General features: G+C 37.7%; 2 protein-coding genes across 7 annotated transcripts in view; both read left to right on the plus strand.

Moving 5' to 3' along the window:
* The first annotated feature begins 32 nt into the window (after positions 1-32).
* Positions 33-20,245, plus strand: HDAC10 (histone deacetylase 10). Of its 5 annotated transcripts, none has more exons than XM_026863646.1 (21): positions 33-107; positions 751-817; positions 1,633-1,767; positions 3,983-4,079; positions 4,767-4,864; positions 4,945-5,049; positions 5,259-5,327; positions 5,993-6,119; positions 6,655-6,720; positions 7,859-7,918; positions 8,281-8,370; positions 9,672-9,778; positions 11,385-11,452; positions 11,859-12,129; positions 12,744-12,834; positions 14,476-14,561; positions 15,066-15,119; positions 15,731-15,815; positions 16,250-16,435; positions 18,234-18,393; positions 19,095-20,245. In XM_026863646.1, exons 2-21 carry the CDS (start codon positions 753-755, stop codon positions 19,118-19,120), a joined length of 2,046 nt encoding a protein of 681 aa, XP_026719447.1. In that variant the 5' UTR covers positions 33-107; positions 751-752; the 3' UTR covers positions 19,121-20,245. The 5 variants fall into 5 exon arrangements, with proteins under 5 accessions (XP_026719447.1, XP_026719482.1, XP_026719473.1 ...); XM_026863681.1 differs by having other exon boundaries at positions 54-107; positions 751-813; positions 3,983-4,083; XM_026863672.1 differs by having other exon boundaries at positions 54-107; positions 751-813.
* A 417-nt stretch (positions 20,246-20,662) lies between these two features.
* Positions 20,663-20,986, plus strand: part of TUBGCP6 (tubulin gamma complex associated protein 6) — a 24,030-nt gene continuing 23,706 nt past the window's right edge. Inside the window, exon 1 of one of the 2 annotated variants that reach the window (XM_026863623.1) lies at positions 20,663-20,749. The gene's annotated coding sequence lies outside the window, so the exon portion shown is untranslated. The remainder of the gene's footprint in view (positions 20,750-20,986) is intronic. The other variant, XM_026863634.1, reaches the window with a different exon arrangement.

Consider the following 20,986-nt stretch of genomic DNA (forward strand, 5'->3'; position numbering starts at 1 on the left):
GGGAGCAGTGGGCGGCCGGCGGGGCCGAGCCGAGGCGTTCCCGGCGGACGGGAGGCGAGGAGCGGAGCGGGCCCGCGGCCCACGGTAACGCGCACTCCAGGGCTCCGGTGAGGCGGCCTAGCGGCCAGCGGCGCGCTTCCAGCCTCTTCGCATCGGTTTCTTTGTTTCTCTTAAATGTCTCTCTTGGGCTTTTTCAAAGTTTTAAACACAACAGATCCCTACAATTGCTCTATCCGTAGTGTATACAATCCTGTTTTTCATACTTTGTGACTTTATAACTTCAGCTTTCGCAAGTAGCTGGTTCCTTTCACATCAGCCGTGACAGGTGAGTATCGGTGTGTAATGGCGGGATGAGGAGGCCTGTGCAGGCCGGTGCTCAGATCCTCAGCAGTCTGCATCAGGCCGAGTGTGGGCTAGAGGGGCTTGGGGAGGTGGCCTAACCCCACCCCTTCACCAGAAATGCCTCCGCTGAGGTTTTGGAAATGCAGATAATCGTGAATCCTACCTGCGTGCATCCAGTTTTAAGGTCTGTGCAATTAGCTTTGAATCGCTGCCTCACTTGCCTGTCTTCTCAGGCCTCTTTCAAAATAATTTTATATGATTTCGTTCTGTAAGTGCAAAACTGACATGCAAACAGATACGCTATGTACATATATTCTCACTAGCTAATACAGTATTGTTTGTTTTAATATATGTTTACTTCTTGCCTAAAATATGTGCCTTGAGATTGTTGTTTTGTTCTGTCTGTAGCAATGGCTTCAGGAACAGCACTGATTTACGATGAGGAGATGACCACTCATAAACTACTTTGGAGTGAGTAAGTCACTGACGTCCTTTTTATGAATTGAATCTTGTTAGGACTTCGGAGAGAAATACCAAGTAAATGCAGTTTTTGTAAATGTAATAGGAAATACCTACTAGCCATAGGTAAATATAGTAGGAAATAGATACCCTGTCATTTTCCTAGAAAATAGGAAGTCTCCTTTTGGAAATAATTTTTATTTTATTCCCAATTTGTATCCAGATGTCAAAATTATAATCGGAGAAGCTGTAGGCCTCCAGTCTGGTACACGTTAATAAGAAGTGTTGACTTTAAATTCTGAGTAGCCCCCTAAATAAAGTATTTTAAGCTAAGTAAATTGCTTATAAAGATCTTGGAAAAAATATATCGATACACTCAGCTGAAAGCTGTCAATTCAATTCAGTTAGAAGTTGGTATATGCCACTTGCTTAAATTTACATAAATTAGACCAGTACCTTTGCAGTGCTCAGAGTAATAGTCCACTGTTGTGTTCTCTCCCAAGCCCAAGTCTCCTCTGTTCACCTTCATTGTAATCAGCAGCATTCCTGTGTCTGTAGTTAAGTATTGCTACTTTCAATGGTGAGAGAGGAATACAAAAATGTTGTTGTGTTTCATTTTTATTTAAGAACCACATATCATTTTCTGCTTACACATGTTTGGCTCAATTACAAAACAAAAAGTATTTAAAGATTTTAATTTACTCTTACATGTCCCTCTAAGAAGGTAATGAATCTTCTTACAATTAGAAGTTAAAAGCTAGGCATTATGAAGTGTATTTGTTAGCTGTGCTGGTATGGCATTATAGTAATATGATTTTTGTTTATTTTTAGTCCTGTTTGTGATATTGAAGTGCCAGAAAGACTGTCATCCTCCTATGAGCAGCTTAAACGTTACCATCTTGTGGAAAGATGTGTCCGTGTACCTGTCAGAGAAGGAAGTGAGGAGGAGATCCTGTTAGTTCACAGGTCTGAAAGTTACTTTCATCATCGTTGAGATTAATTAAATGAAATAACAGATCTCATACCTTCAGGTCATATGTTGCTTCATTTGAAAAGGTCTGCTCCAAAACTCAATGACTTCCAGTAATTTCAATGGAAAATGTACCACACAAAGTTAGACAAATAATATTGAGTATCGTGTAGCTGTGAAGTACAAATCTGATATTCCAGTAAGTCCCTATTCTCACTCTTCAGGTTCTTAAGCAATGAATGATGATTTATGTATACGATTAAAAGTAACTTCTAATAACAATTGGGACAGGACTTAAAAAAGTTTAGAAAAATGGGTATTTTTGTAGAAAGATAACCTTCTCCTTCTCCCAAGCATCTTTGAGATGGAGTGAACCAAACAGAAAAACTTTGTAGCTAATTCTTGAAGGGGGGAGAGTAAAGAGGAACAGCAGCTTGCCCATTCTGAAGTCATGGCAATGAGGTCTGCTCTGGCATTTGCCACCTTGGTGTGATGGTTCTGCAACTAGCTGCAGGTGATTCTGTGTGTTGCTTGTGCACTCATTTGCCCTTGCCAGGGAGTGTCAAGGGCAGCCTTCTCTGAAAGGCAAGAGGAGTCAGGAGCAGAGTGTGATGACAAAGCAGCCAGAGGCAGTGGCTTCAAGGCCAAGGGCACAATCCCACAATACCCAAGCAAGGTGAGCAGCACACTGAATCCAGTGATAGCAGCTGGATTCAGCCATGAGTTTAGATTGCCCAATGAGGCCATAGCTACATGGCAGGTCTGAAGTCAAGGTGGAGATTCAGTCCACAGGTCAGAGTCCAGGTCCAGATTAGTAGTGTTTGTAGCCAGACGCAGACATGGCTACGCAACACAGCTGCAGTGTAACCAAAGTTAAGAACCTTATCTTAAAAGAAAGTGCCAAGGGAAGGAGGGGGAGCCTCTGCTGAGGCTTCTCAGCGGAACTGTTAGGAGGGAGCCTCTGCTGAGGCTCTTTGTAGCTCGCAAGGTCACCAGCTGTGCTATCTCTGGTTCTGAACCCAGCAGCCAAACCCCAGGAGGGAGGGGATGCACCCAGGGCCCTGACACCTGTGACAAGGACCATAGCTTGATCCGAGGTCATGCTTACATTTTCATATTCCAGGACAGTATTTTTCCTAAGCGCATACTTATTTATTAGAATTCAGTTAGTGCTGTGTACCAGTATAATTTATTTTCATAGTAATACATTGCTGATTGGGTATGGAAGAGGCAACTTGATCACTATTTCCAGTTGAGTTATTCCTGCAAGATGATTGGGGACGTGTCTTGGTTTCCATAAGTAAGCTAGAAGTAATAGAGCTCTTTCCTTTCTAAAACACTTTTATATGGAAACAAATTTATAAGTCCTGTAAAAATGTTTTGTTGATGTTCACAGTTAGTTACGAGGCTGATGCTGAAGTTAAACTAATAATTATATATTCATTCAGGTTCATATAGTTTTATTCCTGTTAATGGCTTCATTTTTAAGCCACTCTTGAGCCTTTTTTCCATTAGGCAGCACTAGCGTGTCTCATTTTGTTGTGAAATTTTGGTTGTTTTGGTGTTGTCAACCTACAGGAACACATATATGTGGTCATTGTATCCTGGATTAGGACACAGATGGGAGAGGAGATGCCATCACACTCCACTTCCAGCTCACTACACAAGGGCAGGAGAGCAGTGGCAAAGAATTGGGGGAACATTGGTGCCAGTGCCTTAGTACTTATTGCACTCTTGAACCAGTGAAAAGAGGGAGTTAGAATACAGCTGATAAAGGATTAATTCAAATACTTGTTTTCAGTAGAACAAGGGAGGACTAGACATACATTCACAGAGTTATAATTCACACTCTGATGACTGTGAGAATCCTAGTTTAGTTCTTGTTGGGATGGTATCTATAGGTAGCATGAATTGCAAAATAGATTGCTGCATGATGAACAAAGACCCTTTTTTTTAGAAAGCAAGACTAATTGCTCTTACCACTGGAAAAGAGAATAATTCTTATGACATCCAAGAATCCTTGCTTTCATAGTGCTGCTTATTTTTTTTCCACTATATCCTGTAACTAGCATTCCAGAGTACCTACTGGACTTGTGAAGTCTCACAGAAAGGCTCTTTTAACATATATTCTGTTACTTTTCATTACATTTTGCATTAAAAAGACCCTGTACAGTTGCTTGTAAGTGTCGTGTTAATCTTTCTCCTCTGCAGTTCAGAACACTTGGAAGTGGCAAAAAGCACACAGACAATGAATGAAGAGGAACTGAAAAGAGTCTCTGGAAATTATGATGCTTTTTTTTTTCATCAGGTGTGTAAGTTAAACTGCTTCCTCTATTGGGAATTACAAGTGTTTGTGTTATTGCATCTGAGTGGCACTTTTCTAAGTAGGGGAAGATTGGCAATACAGTTTTTGCTATTTAAGTAGACTTGCATTTATTTATTATATTATTGCTATCTGTTTAAAGTTTAGTATAATGGTGTAATTTAAATTGGTTGTGTCCTGTCATCTATTCTGTAACTGTATCATGCCAGTATAGTGTGATACATTTTAGCTCTATTTTTGTCACTTAATGTCACTGTAGACCATTTCTGACCTGCAAATTGCATTTTGGTAACAGTTGCTCTTAAATGCTGTGCCAGGTAATGGAGGTGAAGTCTTCTGTGTTTTGTTTCTGTAGGATTTCATTCCTTATTTTCAAAGATGCTGTGTTATTCCACTAGTCAGTTCAATATGTCCATCTCATGTTTCTTAACTGCTCCAGAGAGAGAACATCCTTATGAAGGATATGGTGATCACGGGTAAACCTAGTGGAAAGCACATTGGAGTCTATGTGGTAAAATTCTGCTTTCAGCTATCTGTATACAACTTCAGTTGGGTAGAATTATGTCAAATGTCAAGACAATTTGCTGTTGGGGTGCACAAACACGTTATGTGTGATTAGTTAAAACAAGCTGATGAGTGACTGATGACAACTATGAGTTTCTCTTTTTTCAGAACACTTACCGCTGTGCCAGACTAGCAGTAGGAGCAACTTTGCAGCTGGTGGACGCTGTGATGTCAGGAAAAGTGTGCAATGGAATGGCATTAGTAAGGTAAGAAAATATGTGAGAAATTTTTCACTTCTTACCAAAATTTCTTTTGTTGTGAATAACCATATACAACTTTGTTTTAGACCTCCAGGTCACCACAGCCAGAGAAATGCAGCTAACGGGTTCTGTTTGTTTAACAATGTTGCTATTGCAGCAGAATATGCAAAACTGAAATATGGTCTAAAGAGGTAAGTGCATGGTTGACTCTAGGGAAGCTTTTCATACTCAAGTATGTCACTTAGAGAACAGTTTGACATTGTACCATTTTAGATTAATGTTTAGAGCTTTCTGGGTGTCATGTACCTTTTGGGTCAGAAAAACATTATTAATCTCTACCTCCTTTAGATCAAAGGCTGTGGTTCTTCCACTAAATGTTTTCTTTTATTGATCTATGCAGAATCCTAATTGTTGACTGGGATGTGCACCACGGGCAAGGAACTCAGTATATATTTGAAGAAGATCCAAGGTTTGAAGTTTTTTAAAATATTTTTTAAATGTTATCTAATTAAAGATCGCTTGCCTTTGTAGAGAATAAGATTTCTTAAATTTCTAAAACTAGAATCTTACAAAACATTCTCCTTGCTATTTTAGGCACTCTATTGTTTTTTCTTGTTATAAAATAAAGGGAAAGATCTAAAAAAAAAAATAAATATGTAAACCTGTTCTACTTTAAAGCATAACAAATGCAATATGAGCAATATGATTACCTTGGTTTGCTAGTAGCAGGATCTCTTTGTGCCTGTATTCAGGTAATACATGTATTCTCTGTATTCACAAATCTCTCAGTTAAAGTATTCAAGTAGTAGTTGGATAAAATACATGACCTTTATAAGTTTTTGGAAAAGCCATAGAAGTAGGTTCTAGAAACAAGTCTGCTCTTCTGAAAATGCTCTGTCTTTGTTCTGAACAGAGTGTGTGCATATAAGAATTTTTTGGCGGGTTAATTTTTAGGTTAATTTTTGGCATAGGACCTCCTGTACCAAGTTCAACAGTTCAAATCCATTAAGAGAAATAAAGAGAAAGGACACCTCTGTTTTCTTGCTTTCACTCCGTACAGTCACCAGGTTCGGGATGTAAAGTCAAGTTCAGAATCTTTTTATCAAGTTGGATTTATTTTTTTGTATCTTTCAGTGTTTTGTATTTTTCCTGGCATCGCTATGAACATCAGGAATTCTGGCCATCACTCAGAGAGTCTGATTATGATGCTGTGGGTCTAGGAAAAGGAAAAGGTTTCAACATAAATTTGCCTTGGAATAAGGTAAATGTTCACAGCACAAAAAAGCAGGTGCAGTAGATTTGTATCTCATGCTTTTGTGCAGTAGATTTGTATCTCATGCTTTTGTGCAGTAGATTTGTATCTCATGCTTCCTCATTCCAGGAAGTGCATTGCTTTACTTACTTGGCCTATGTCTTAGCACAGTGTACATGCTTCCTGTCAGTGGAATGTCTGCTGAAAAATATGGCTCAGAGTGTGATAATGTTTAAGAAAAAAAGAGAGGGAGAGAAAAACATACAGTATTTTTTTCTTGAATATCTTGTCTAGCCATCAAATCAAAAAGTGTTTCAGGAGATGGTTGCATCCATCCTTGCTCAGCAGACAACTGAAGCTCATATTTAGGACTGCAAATGGTGAAAATTTATGCACTTTACTTAAATGGGGTTTGTTTTATTTGACCTTATAAGGTTCCCTTATCTTCAAATTTTGATACTATCTTTCTCTAAAGTCTTGAAGAACCTTAGAAAATTTTTTATTTCAACAGGAAAACATGACTTGTATTTCTCATATTTTGCAGGTTGGGATGGGAAATTCAGATTATCTTGCTGTGTTTTTCCATGTGTTGCTTCCAGTGGCTTTTGAGGTAATTTTTTACTGCTCTCCAAAACCAAAGGCTGCTTCCTAAGTACTTCTTAAGCAAGTACCATTGAATATTTTGTAGAAATGCAGTATTTACAGGCTGGAGCGATGGGCTAAGCTCAACTGCATGAGTTTCAATAAGGCCAAATACCGGGGGCTGCACTTGGGCCACAACAACCCCCAGCAGTGCTACAGGCTGGGGGAGGAGTGGCTGGAGAGCTGCCAGTCAGAGAGGGACCTGGGGGTTTGATTGACAGCTGGCTGAACAGGAGCCAGCAGTGTGCCCAGGTGGCCAAGAAGGCCAATGGCATCCTGGCTTGTGTCAGCAATAGCGTGGCCAGCAGGGACAGGGAAAGGATATGTGCCCCTCACTACAAAAAGGCCATTGAATGACTCGAGCGTGTCCAGAGAAGAGCAACGGAGCTGGTGCAGGGTCTGGAGCACAGGTCGTACGGGGAGCGGCTGAGGGAACTGGGGGTGTTTAGTCTGGAGAAGAGGAGGCTGAGGGGAGACCTTATCGCCCTCTACAGCTCCCTGAAAGGAGGGTGCAGAGAGCTGGGGATGAGTCTCTTTAACCAAGTAGTAAGTGATAGGACAAGAGGTAATGGCCTCAAGTTGCACCAGGGAAGGTTTAGACTGGATATTAGGAAGCATTTCTTTACAGAACAGGTTGTTAGGTGTTGGAATGGGCTGCCCAGGGAGGTGGTGGAGTCCCCATCCCTAGAGGTGTTTAAGAACAGGATTGCCTTAGCACTTAAGGATCTGGTGTAGTTGGGAACTGTCAGTGTTAGGTTAATGGTTGGACTAGATGATCTTCAAGGTCTTTTCCAACCTAGTTGATTTTGTGTGATTCTGTGTGAATTGCCAGTAGCGTAGTTAACACATTATTTTGCTGGCATGACTGATGTCCTGATGAACTGAATAGTATTTATGAAATGTTAGCTTTTAAATATTCAGTATATTATTACAACTTTTCCAGTGTGAATGAAAGTAGCGTAAAAGGGTAGTCTTAGTTTTTATTCAGGTAGAGTCTGTGTTCATATTGTGGCTGAAATAACAGCTGAACATGGTACAGTTGAAATCCAGTACAAAATTGAAAATAGGACATAAGAATGTGTTACAACTCTCTTTTTTTATGACAGTTTGATCCGGAACTGGTTATTGTTTCCTCTGGATATGATTCTGGAATTGGAGACCCTGAAGTAAGTAACCTGTGGCCTTTGTGTTGTCAGTCACAAATCTGTTCACAAAATATTTCTATCACTTAAATGTCATGTGATTTCTAGGTGAAATTCACTTTGACCAAGCTAAAAATAAATGTTTGCATCTTTAAGATGACTCTAGCTCATTAAATACTACAGTGAGACATGTAAAGACAATTTATCCCATAGACATAATTATGTTTTTTGCACCTTCATTTAAAGCACTTAATTCAGCATTTTATTAGTTACAATGAGAGGCAAATGTTCCAGTTTTCCATGTATTTCAGATTGTATGGAAGTTTTTTTTTAACCAGTGGTTTTGATTCAGGTTTCATCTCTTAAAAATTTTTTCTTTGATTTAGGGTCAGATGAATGCCACTCCTGAGGTTTTTGCCCACCTTACCCACTTCCTTATGCAGTTAGCTAATGGAAAGCTGTGTGTCATCCTAGAGGTAAAGACTTGAAATGTACTCCCAGGGGAAGAGTCTTTGTATTAGAGCCATATAGGGAAAGCTAGAAACTAGGAAGCAGAACTTCTTAACGAAGTAATTTATTCTTGTTATCTTTTTTATAAGAATCTGGAATGCAAAAATGGGTAAGACAGTGCTCTTATACATTAAAAAGAAATGCATGTCTTAAAAATTGATTTTTTTTTTTTTAACAAAAAACTTTGAAACAGAGGAGTGTATGCTCATTATTCAAAAAATCCTATATACTCCACAGCTACGTTCAGTTCTTGTGAACAGTGAGTAGTCTGCTGCTCTGGACAGTCCCAAACTCATTAAGATGTATTTCATGAATAAGATGCATTACTGATGTTTTTACAAGTATGTCTTACTGCAGGAGAGTTTAAAAAACCTTTAGCTTCAATATACTCTTCCTTAGTAATGGAGTCCTTACTCAATTTCCTCTTTTTTGATTAAAAGCCTCTATGCAAATTCTTTTTTCAAAAGCTATTTTTTAAACAATTAAAAATGTTTCCTCCTTTTGAAATCTAGATTTCATCTCTCTGTTTCTGCTGCATGTTAGAAAAATGGTGGCTTTTTAGGTAAATAAGTTTGTGAAAATACTACTGCCAATGAGGTCTCCCAAGAGTAAACTGTTTATTAATTGATTCACTTGACCTCTGTTTTGCGTGAGCTTTCTTCCATCATCCTTCTCTCCAGCAGGTTTTTTTAGATATTTCTGTTTACTAGCTGAAGTGCAAATAAGCATCCCCTGCTAATACAATGATGTGACTGCTCCACAGGTGGCATGCAGGAAGCAATCTATCATCTGCAATCTAGCAGTCTTAAATCTATCTTCACTTGTTCTCCAAATTCTATCCAAACCATTAGGACAACCATATCTTAAAGGTGTCAGGCTGTGGGAGATTTCCTTTGTACAGGCATTTTAGAAGACAGTGATAATATTTGCATTCTAAAGAATCTTCCACAAGAATTGTTGAAGACAGCATATCATGGATAGGAATGGAGAAGGCATATGTTTCCAGGGTTTTCATGACTGATTTCCGAAATGAATCAAACCATGATAAAGTGACTTGAACCATGAGATGCCAGTGAAGTTCAGCAAGTAACTGCTTTCTAACTTACTGTTTTCATATTTAAAATTATTTACTTAGAGGTATTTGCATATCATCTTCTGTTTCTGTAAATTCAGATGTTTTTCAAAAGTTTAATTTATTTTCCATGATGATACACAGATGGATGTTACAATAATTGTTTCTTAGGTGACACAAAATACTTTTTTCTAGGGTGGTTACCACTTAAAGTCATTGTCTGAATCAGTCTGCATGACTGTAAAAACTTTGCTTGGAGATCCTATACCTGAAATAACTGGAGAAATGGCACCTTGCCTAAGGTAAGCATATGAAGAATTTTAGAACAACCCAAGTATTTATCAAAGAGACTAATGACATGCATGCTTTGAATATTTTGGTGAAGCAGGGTTTTAATATGATGCTTTTTAATACGTTATTTTCTGCTTTGGATAACTTGCTTTTCAAAAAAAAAAGTCATCCAAAGTACAGTTTTGTATACTTTGTTTCTGAATTATTTCAAGTTGTGAGAGCTTAATAGCATAAAATTATAAGCCATTTATCCTTGGGTCTTGTTATCCTGTGGAGATCCATCTCACTCAAGGCTGAGACAATCCTGCTGTAATCAAGGCAGTGCCAGTTAATAACAGCCAGTATTTGGGAAAGTATGTAATTGCAATGATTAGTTCTTCAGGCTCCAGAGCCACTTTGGTTGCTGTAGTACAGCAACAGCTGGAGCTAACCTTTTTCTCATCAGTGATTGCTGATGCGGTGCAGGGCCAGTCTCGATGACTCCTTGTGTTCCTGGAAATTAGAGCATTGAGGCCTGGGGCTGTACCAAGATAATTAAACTTCAGGTCTAACTTTTTTTTGGAGATAGTAAGACTGTGTTTGCTCAGGGGTGAATCTGATGTAGTAAAGCATTCTGAACCTTGGGCCTGAATCAGTCCCACATCTAAACAGCGTCTTTTTCTATCTACCTGTCTGTACCATCTCCTCCACATCTCTGTGTTCTGTCCTCAGTCTCTCCCACCTCAATAGTTTTCCTGTGCTTTTTTTCATCAGTAATGCTCTTCATGCATTTTGGTGGCAGCAACTATCAGTTGGCTGTTAGTTAAAACTCGGAGCTCCGATCAGTCAGGGAAGCAGTGTAGCTATACACAGGCTGTATGCAGTGTTGGGTTTGGTAAACTCTGATGAAGCAGAGCTGGTTATTTTGCTCCCAGCACATCCCATAGCCCCTGTATTGCTTCTTTTTCTTCTCTAACAACTGTAGGATGTCAGGTTGCTATCATTCTAGGTAACAGAGAGTTGATTACATATTTACCCATGATATCAGTCCAGTTCTTGAACACCTTATAAATAATCTCCAAGTACACAGAATTTATCCTGGATTTAACATCATCTGAATTATGTTTGTATGATGGCTAATGTAATAGGACCATTTGCCTGTAGTGCTGCAAATATCATTGATAATAAAAAAGAGTCTCCAATACAGAGAACACAAAGGAATGTGTTTTACTTGGTTCCTGAACAGATAGTCTTGCTTTTGAGTAAATCTAATTACATCTTTACATTATGTAGATGATAAAATCTCTGACAGAGAAAAGAAAGACAGGTGAAATCTTGCCTTTTCTGAACTCAGAGACAAGTGTGTTTCCTCTAACAGCAGGGTTGGGATTTTGTTGTGTGTAAACATGTGTACATACTCCATGTGTTCTTCGCTTTTCTGACTCTTGAATCTAATCTTTCCAAGCAATCTGCCTATTGACTCTCATTCTCTTTATCTTTCTTTTCTGCATTCTTGGAGGAGACCAGAGCTTGTTCATCTTCAGATGGATTTTTTTTGGTTTTGCTTTTTCATTAAGGTAAGTTATGTTTCCTGTATTTTCATTAGTGCTGATACTGTTAATCCTGTTTCTTTTGTAGTGCTGTTGAATCTATTCAAAACGTGAGAGCAGCACATAAACCCTACTGGAAATGGTTGATGTATGAAGGTAATTACTCTTTCTTCAAGCAAATGTGATTGGTAAATGGATTAATACAGAAATTCTAAATTATTAAGATAAAGTAATTGAACTAGCAGTTATCAAGTGGCTGATGAAGCAGTGTGAGGCATCATTCAAGGCCATGTCTTCAGCTGGTCTGAAAAGAACTTCTGAGGCCAGCAAACATCACACCAAAAAGTATCACTTTGCTATCTTTGTTTGAGGATGCTCTTTTATGACCTTTTGCTAGATTAAAACAAATGTGGCAGGAAACATTGTAGCTAGTGCATAGAAATAAATTACATACTATGAATACAGATGTACTCAATTTTGTAAATAAACATAACCAAATATTAACACACTGCTTAAGAATTAACACATGTGAAACACCTTTTTTTTTTTTTTTCCCCTCTAGATACATCATTTATACAAAATTTGAGCACCAAATCGCACACACTAAAGAAGGCTGATCCAAGTCCCTCCACAGAACATGAATCTAAGATAAGTAACAACAATGAAACTGTCAAAGTAGAAAAGTTTTTGGAACTGCACATGAAAAATATTCTATTTCCAGTGCCTCACATCAGAACAGCAACATCTGACTCTAAAGGTTCAGCACATTTGCTCCCTGTACCTGTTCATTTGGTGAAGGAATTGGACAAAACTGAAATAAAAGCTTTTGTCAGGTTGGTTCTATCTAATTTTCAACATAATTATGAGGGTGAGAGGTCTTGGTGTACAGAGCTCCGTCTCTGCCATGATCATCTTTTTGTCCTTAGTCTACTCAATTATAGCCAGAGTTTCTTCCTTTGAAGAATGAAGACATTGGTGTTGGTTATCACCCATAGGCTTGAAGCTCTTTAAAGAACTAAATAAGAACACTTTTAGAGAAAACTATTTCAATGGAGATAGAACAGTTAGTGCAAACATTCATTTAGAAAGAGATTTTTCTAGGCAGGTGCCTTAAAGCCCTGTGTTCACTTTTTGTTGAAAAAAATAACCAGAGTGGTCTGATTTGACAGGCTCAACTTTTTGTCTTAGTCCAATTTTGACAAAACTGTATTTCCTGAATATCATAAAACATTTTTGTTTTCTTTCCTGTGGAGATGAACACAGGTTTAGAGATCTCAAGATTATCAGGCAACATCTTCCTACTAGAGCTGGGTTTTTGAGAATCACCATGTAGCACCTATGCAAAATGTACCCCTTCAATTCTAACTGCAGAGTACGATAATCAGTGTCCTCTTCAAAACTATTATTGCCTCTAACCTAGTTTTTCTTCATAAAATTTATTTTACAGTGGCTTTTATGCAGACCTTGTGAAAGAGGACAAAACTTTGCTCTCTCTTGGCAGTATGTTGGCCATCCTAGATAAAATACTTAAGAAGGAGGTAATAATAAATTGCTTTGATCTTGGGGCATGGGAAGAGAGTTGGATTCCTGTGATTTCTGCTTCTAATACACTGTTGACCAGATATTAGTTACTTTGTAGTTCACGACCCCACTGATCTCAGCTAGAATGTGCTTAGCTGTGAGTGTGAGTATGCAAGATGAGAAAACAACTATTTAGGATAGTTGTTAACCCCAAGACATCTTTCTAACGATCTTTGAGCAAGACATTGTCCAGCTTTTCTATAGTCACAGCATATGAGTCACTAAGAACCTTCTTATCACTCTCAGACATGCAGGTGAACCAGGCATTCACTCTTCCAGTAGAGGTGAGCCGAAGTTGGTGTTTCAAGCACCAGTGAGCAGCAGCAAGAAATCTGAACAAGAAATGTCAAAAATGTGCCTGTCTCTGTGCACAGAATTTTGCATTCTGTCTTTAGGAGAGAGTTTACTTCTGCATTACTCTTCATTACCAGATGCCATGCTATGTGCAGCTGCACCCACTTACCATTATTTATACAACAGTTTACTCAGAGTAAACTTTGATTTACACCCCCACCCCCCCCACACCCCAGCCTTTAGTGAAGCTGCATAATCACTGCATGCTGTGATTATGAACAGAATAATTCCAGTTCAGCATTCTGATTCTTGCAGGGTCAGGAATGAGGAGAAGGCAGACTTACAGAGTGCATGTTTGTGTTTATTTATAAAAACTTGGAGAAGCAAAGAGAAAAAACTGCAAACAAGTTAATAATATTACATCATTATGAATCACTCTCCCCCTTTGAATGAAAGGCTCTCTTTAGAGTACCAGGCTTCTGAGGAAGAGTAACTGCCAGAATGGCCTCTTTCTTGTAAGCCATCTTCTTGCTGTTGGAATTCTCATATGTAGATCATGGGAATAAATTTCCAACATAGACTGCACAGACCTCTAGGAGAGCCTATAAATAGATCCAAAAAATGGTAACTGGCTAAAACAACTTTTCTTAGGTTGCAGATGCAAAGCTGAGCTTTTTGTGTTGAAAAATACAAAGGAGTGTGAAGAGGGAGCATGCATTATCTTTTTGCTTAGCTTTCATGTAGAGTTCAAAGTACTACACAACACAAATGAACACTGAAATGTTGACTGAGTAATACTGTCATTGTGTTGTCCAGAAAGGAATAGCTTGCCTAGGTTAAAGGAAGAGTCAGAATTAGAATTCAGGGACAACCCCCTTTTCATAGGGTGTACTTTTCTGGTGCAGTTTGCCTGCGGGAACACTGAGTGTGTGCAATCTGCAGACTAGAGACCCAGTAAAGATGGACTTCCCCTGCAAAAGCTATTTTTACAGTTGCCTTTCAGCATAGCACCATACTTCTGAAGTAATAGAACAGCTCTTGGCATAATAATCAAATATGGCCTTTCTGTGGAAAATTTAATAATAACAGTTTTTTAACTCTATTATGATTGATGAATGATCTGTCTGTATGACTGATATATATCTGTATGATAGATGATATCTGTATGAAAGATCCCTTTCATGCAGCTGTAGCTTTGTTTTGAATGATACATAGAAACAAGTAAAAATGAAGTTGTTACAATTGAAAAATGACACTATCTTGTGCAGCATTAATTACTTCTGAATGAAAAATATATTTTGCAGGTGTGCAATGGGATTGCACAGTCACCCACAGCTTCTGTTTCTGTTGCTGTTGCACTAAGACATTCTGTTCGCTTTGGATTTCAAAGGTGAATTTGTATCTTTTGCATTTGGGGACCTTTGACAAAATGCAAAAATAAGATACTAAGTGTGTGTGAAATGTGGCAAATTGCCTTTGAAACCTTAATTTTAAAACAAATAGCATCTCCATACACATAGCATTTTCAATATATAGTACAGACAGTATTGTATATGCCAGCAAAAACCTTTTGCCTTACCAAAGGCAAAACATTTGTGAGGATGACTGCTGTGCTAGCCACATTTTCTTTATCAGATTTCAGTTGTCTTTGGCCTGAAGACATTATGACATTTTCTTGCTTTTGTTTTTTCTCCCTAGTAGTTGGTAGGAGAAAAAGAGTTCCTTTGGGCTGCCATAAATAAAGTTCTTTATACTTTTAATGGACCAAATTCAGAAACAGTATACATTCTTTTTTCATCTAATCTGCATGCAAACTCTTTAAACAAATTGCACTAATTGAAGAAAAATTACTTGTAGATTCAAATGTGTGTGTATTTTTCTTTGTTTTCTGCAGAGTACTTTGTGTATTTGTTGGAGACATGCAAATCATACCAAACACAGATGATGGGTGAGGTTTCTCTTTACTTCAGGGAGTCAAATCCCAAAGGCTTTATAAATGTTCATAAGTGTCCATATGTAAGATGAAATCTGCACTAAGGAATCAGTCATGAACTGATGTTCATTAAGTTTAGCTTGAGACAAAATGCAAAACATCCCCAGATGTTATCTACAGATAAACTGCTATCTCTAAGTGCCACTTTATGAGTTTAGTGGTTGGTTTCAAGTGTAATCCTTCTATATTAATTGAAATTTAGATTGTTATTGAAAATAGAAAGTAGTAAGGCAATTATTAATTAGATAGGCCATATCCCCCTATAACTGCAGGGGGCACATACTACTGGTGCTGAGTTCCTTATTGAAAGTGATCTTATCTAACTTTTTTTTTGCTGCTTCCCCTTTTTCTTAAAAGTAATTTGCCTGTAGTCTTTAATACTCTTTTTAAAAATACCTTAAAAAAGATTTCAGTTTTAATTGGTGTTTACATTATGGCTTGTAGTAATGCAAATAGTTATGTGCTCCTGTGTTATGAATTAGTATTTAAAGAATGATGAAAGAAAATATATTTTTATCACATTGGAAGTTGGTAGTTAAATACTCAGATGTGTTTTTGATTTACAGGAAAATACTCATGATACATATTTGTGAGAAAGAGCAGTCTGGAAAGACCAGCTCCAAACACTATATTCCTCTAAATTGGAAACAGGTAAGATTCACTTTCTGGAAAGAATGCAAGAGAAAAACTTTTTTAACAGAAATAATAGAATATATTTACAAATTCATAAAATGACATTGAGAATTACACCCCTCACTGCAATTTGGACCTTTGAAAATATTTCCTTTTCATGCCCTTGCCAGGGTACTACTACTTCACAGATCTTTAGAGTGTATTAGAATGCATAGGTTTGAGGAAACTTCTAGTAACTACTTTAGTTTATCTTCGAGAAGGCACAATGTGAAGATATGAAGGAAAAGATGAATAATCTGCATGTTTAATATAAAAATTGCAGTGAAAATAGATCAGTATCCTGTCTCCTAGGTCAATTAAAAGCTTATTGAGATTCCTCTTACTGTTCTGTTTTATATCTGGGAATCTGAGGCTTTGCATTTGTGCTAAACAGTTTCTCATTGTTGTTAAAGGATGCTGAAGGAAATGACTTCTTTTCTGCTGTACTTGGATTCATTCTTCCTGTAGCATATAGTTATCGACCTGACTTGACAGTAATAGGTATTGGACCAAACAGGAGCCTTGGAATAAGTGGAATTTTTCTGCTTTTTACTTTACTACAAGGATTAGCTGAGTCTCGAATTCTAGCAGTGATTGAGGTAAGAAGTGGTACTAAGCTGTGGTACTTTTGTGCCTAGGACAGAACTCAAATCAAACAGCAGCATGCTTGGTATTAACTGCTTCAAGCTGCCCAGTAGAAAATATTGGCTGTATCTGTACTATCTTTGGTATCCCTGAATTCACAACACAAATAGCCTTCTTGCTGTCCTGAGAACGAGACAGGACACAGGTGCCTACCGAGCTGTAGGCAGCTGGCATGATTGAGAAGCTGCGGCACGAGTGCAAGCACATGGTTATGTCTGTAGACAGGAGGTGTTGTGACAATTTACCACAACTTCCCTTTCCACCTGGGATTCACAGCTCAGAGTTGTCTCCTGAAGAGACACACTTGTCTGTTAATTATATGGCCTTTCCATCAAATGTGGTTGAAAGCAGACCATTGTCCTCTTTATCATAAAATGCTGAAGTTCCTCTCATTCACTCCCCCATGCTGTACTTTATCACACCTGACTTCCGTCATGCAGAAGACAAAGAAATCAAAATGGCACATATCCTTTGAGTGAACTTAATTGCCATAATACATAACTGAGGACCAATCTACTCCAGCTTTGTGTTTCTGGTAGAGAGCATGGGAAAGAAAATAAAGAATATCTGGATCTTTCCCTAGTCTAGCCTTTCCATACACTACCATGTTAAGGATTTCTAAATTTAGAATGTCGGAGGCTCTATCCAAACCAGTGTGTGATAAGTGCTAGCAAGCATATCTTCCATGAATTTGTCTAATCTCTTAATTTAAACTCTTGGGTTCTGCAGCATTGTGGCTGTGACTAACACAATTTCTCTGTTTGTTCTGTGAAACTAACTTTTGATCGCTTTCATGCCTTCTAGTTCTTTAATGAGAAACAACTAATTGTTCATATATGTTTATTCTAACCTGCTCCCCAGCAAGTATCCAATTAGACTATTCATTAAGCTGTCAAGTGAATTTTGACATGCTTTATTCTGTAGTCTTCGCAAATGTTATTTGTTTTAATTTACAGTGCTGACACATAAGCTGTCTAAGCTAAAATAATTTGTACATTGATAGGCAGTATACATAAATAGTGTATTTGCACATTACTAATTAGGAGTATGACATGGAAAGAATTACTTGTTTTGTAGAGGATAAACTCAGAGATGAAAAGAAATTTAGGCATAGATCTTCAAAAGTCACTGATGCTTTTATAGTGGTACTCTGCAGGTAGCTCCATAACAGGATTATGTAATGCATGTGGATTTTCTAATGCATATGCTTGGCTTTTTAGAATAGTTGAAAAAATAATTTTATCTCTTAAAAGTGAAATAGAGTTACAGTCTTCCAAATAAATGCTAATAGTCTTCCTATACTATCAGCATTTCAGAATATAATTTCTGTGAGAAAATGATGCTGATTTAGACTCTCAGGAGTCAAAAAAAAAAAAAGTCATTTCTTGATGAAGCAGAATACATCACTATTTTCTACTGATAGAAAAGAAATGATGCATGAAGTAAACAAGCTCCATGCTCCCCTTCCCTCCTAACATTTTCTACCTTTAACCCAGCATTATTTCCTTTCAGTCACAAAAGGAAAACTGAGATTCTTTTTCTATTTGAAAGAAACAAGTTTTACGGGAGATAAAAATTAATTTTTCAGAAAAAACTCCCTTTGGAAATGTTTTTATTTGAAAATGGAAAGTTACTCATTCTTGCTACTAGTACTAACACTTAATTACAAAAACTTGCTTTAAAATATTTCATGTATTACTGAAATAAATAAAGTTTGGTTCCCAGGAGTATTTTTTTTTTCTTCTTAAATAGGACAAAGAGATAAATTTAATGCAAAGTATAGCCAAAGCATTAGTGGGTGCTTCTACACCTAACTTTGGAACTTATATACCTCCTAGCCAAGAAAAAGCAAATAAAATTAAAATATTAAGAGACCAGTTTCAGCAGCAATGGAAAATGCTTCAGTATTCAGGTAAGTTGTCTATTTTTATCTTTAGTTCTTATTAATATATGCAAGTTTCTGAAAAGATGATAAAATACAGCTGGATCCTGTAAGTCAGTGGGATATTAAAGTCAGTGGGAGCACACTATCTAATATGAAAAGGATGAAACTCTGAATGCTTCTAATTCTGCCACTTGAGCCAGAAAGCACCAAATTCATAGCATAAGAACTGTACCCTTCGGAACTTTGAATACCGTTACTCAAGAGTCTTGAATCTACCAAAACATGTGCTTGAAGAATGGTTATACAATGTGCACAGGCTCCAATTGCTAACATGTCTTCTGAATATAGTGCCAAATCAGGTGACTTTTTATACATTCAGCTTGTTCACAACGAACTTCACTTAACTCAGTAGTCATTAGTCGTTCTTAAAGTACATTCACAAATACCTGAGTATTGGGTACAGAGTTTGTATGGGAGTCAGATTAGGCAGGTACATATGTTTTCAAGCATACTTGTCTAGAAATGTTTCTCTAGTGAGTAACTTTGGTTTTCAACAGAAAAAGCAATGATAAAGGCGGGCATCTTTCTCTGAGAGAAAATGCCCTTCTCTCTTTCAGAAGAACTGGCCAAGAACAGTGGTCTGATTCCAGTAAAAATGTTCTTATGAGGTTGGGAATTGTGGTATAAGCTTGATTAATAATTGTTTTTCTTATTGCTGTTCTTTTCAGTAACGGAGGGTATTTCAAGAAATTGACTTCAGAATCATTTTACAAAGCAGAAGAAAATATGTTGCTGTTCATGTTGCCTTTTAAATCATCAGGAAAAGAGATGTCAGTCTCTAAACAGAATAAGAGCCATTTAAAATTGTCTCCTGTTTTTAAAATACTTAAAATCCATATCTTCAGCTAGAGGACTGTGCTTGCAAATTCGATATTGGCACTAATTTATTCAGGACTGACACTTGAAAACAACTCCTGTACTTCATTACTGCAAATTGGGGCCTGTGGCATTTGTGATAATGTAAAGTCAGGCTTTCATATGCAGTAATTTGGCTTTCAGTCCAAAAGACAGGTGATTGAAATGAGCAGTCATAATACCCAAACATTTTAACAGTATTCCACATAACACCAGAGCCTTTGTACTGCTGCTGCCACCACCATTTCATTAGATGTTTAAACTTAACAACAGGTTCTTCAGATTTCATTTAATTTCATTTCATAATCTGATTTAAATGATTCATCTAACATGGTCTATTTTTTTTTTTATTTTTTTAATGAGTAATGACCAATTGCAAGAATAAAGAGAAGCAACTGAACAGTTTAAGTGTATGCATGTGATGATTTAAGTTTCATTTCCTGAACTATACAGAGCACAAGAGAAAAAAAGAAAAATATTTTGCATATATAAAATTACAAATACATAATTGAGAAAAGCAGGGTAAAGACAACTTCACTCTGCCCTCTTTTCTAACATAAATTGTCTATATAACAAAAACCCCAAACCCCAAGAGATTTGATAGCGGCCTAAGGCTGGAATCACGTGAACTCTCAAAACTAAATAAACATCCTGAGGCAATAAGCGTAGTCTACCTTGTTTTGCAGTGTTCTAGATAAGATTTAGAGCTCATTTTCAAGAGCACTTTGCTGTGATTGTGACTTCAATAATGTGACCTTTTGATTTCAAACACTCCAAATTATGTTTGTACTGGTGTTGCTGCTGGGGTCAACTACATAATTTGATTAACTGTATCTGTCTTCACAGTTCTCTTTTTGTAGCTGTTCTCATGACTCCCTTCTTGCTCATACTGCTTTTCAGTTATTGCTGGATGGGAAATGATACCCAATCCTTGAACATTTTGAAATAAAAATCTATTTTAAAAGAAACTAAAAGACATCCCAAATATTTTCATAAAAGTTGAAGAACATGATGTTCCGTTCAGTTCAAAATTGTTTTAAACTTAACTTAAACCTCCTAAAAGTATTTACTTTAGATTAAGAACTGGGCAACTTTAGGTTCAGAACGGGAGATTTTTTTTTGTTTATTTTCTCTCCTGAAAAAAAACAACCCTTTTTTTGACAAGTCAGTATTTTCAAGGGAAGCATTTTCTCAGAAATATCTTGGCTCGTTCCCTTTTACCAGCCTTCCTTCAAATGAATGTCTACAGCCAGTATTTGAATCATAGCAGGGTTGTATTTCTGTATGTATTTTTCTATGTTTATTAAAGCATGAATTAAGAAAATGTGTACTCTTGGTGGAACTAGTTTGTGAATACTGGCACAAGGCTGCAGTTAAAATTCTGCGGATCGGGACACAGTTCAGACGCCGTTTATCGCCCTCTGGCAATAGCGTGTTATTTCTTGTAAATTGAGTGACAACGTTAAAAGTAAGTATCGCAGGAATGGTTTAGAAATCGTGAACTGTCTACACCGGCAGTTTATTCATCGGCGTTTAAACCGCTCTGTGGTGACGGTGGCCGTGAGGGGCGGCAGCGCTCCCGTCCCTGGCTGCGGCCTTCCCCGGCGGGGCCGCGAGGGCGCGCGGGCCTCGCGCCGTTGTAGGGTCGGGGGCACAGCCGCGCCGTGCCTCGGGCTCCTTCCCGGGGAGCAGGGCTGCAATTAAA

The sequence above is a fragment of the Athene cunicularia genome (assembly GCF_003259725.1).
Source record: "Athene cunicularia isolate RWA chromosome 1 unlocalized genomic scaffold, athCun1 chr1_part2, whole genome shotgun sequence".
Taxonomy (NCBI): domain Eukaryota; kingdom Metazoa; phylum Chordata; class Aves; order Strigiformes; family Strigidae; genus Athene; species Athene cunicularia.

Bases quoted from the DNA above. Each gene is read 5' to 3' on its own strand.
- HDAC10 (XM_026863646.1), top strand. From the start codon at position 753: ATGGCTTCAGGAACAGCACTGATTTACGATGAGGAGATGACCACTCAT. The intron at 9,779-11,384 runs GTAAGCATATGA...TTTCTTTTGTAG, and splicing joins GAAATGGCACCTTGCCTAAG to TGCTGTTGAATCTATTCAAA. The intron at 15,816-16,249 runs GTAAGATTCACT...TTGTTGTTAAAG, and splicing joins TTCCTCTAAATTGGAAACAG to GATGCTGAAGGAAATGACTT.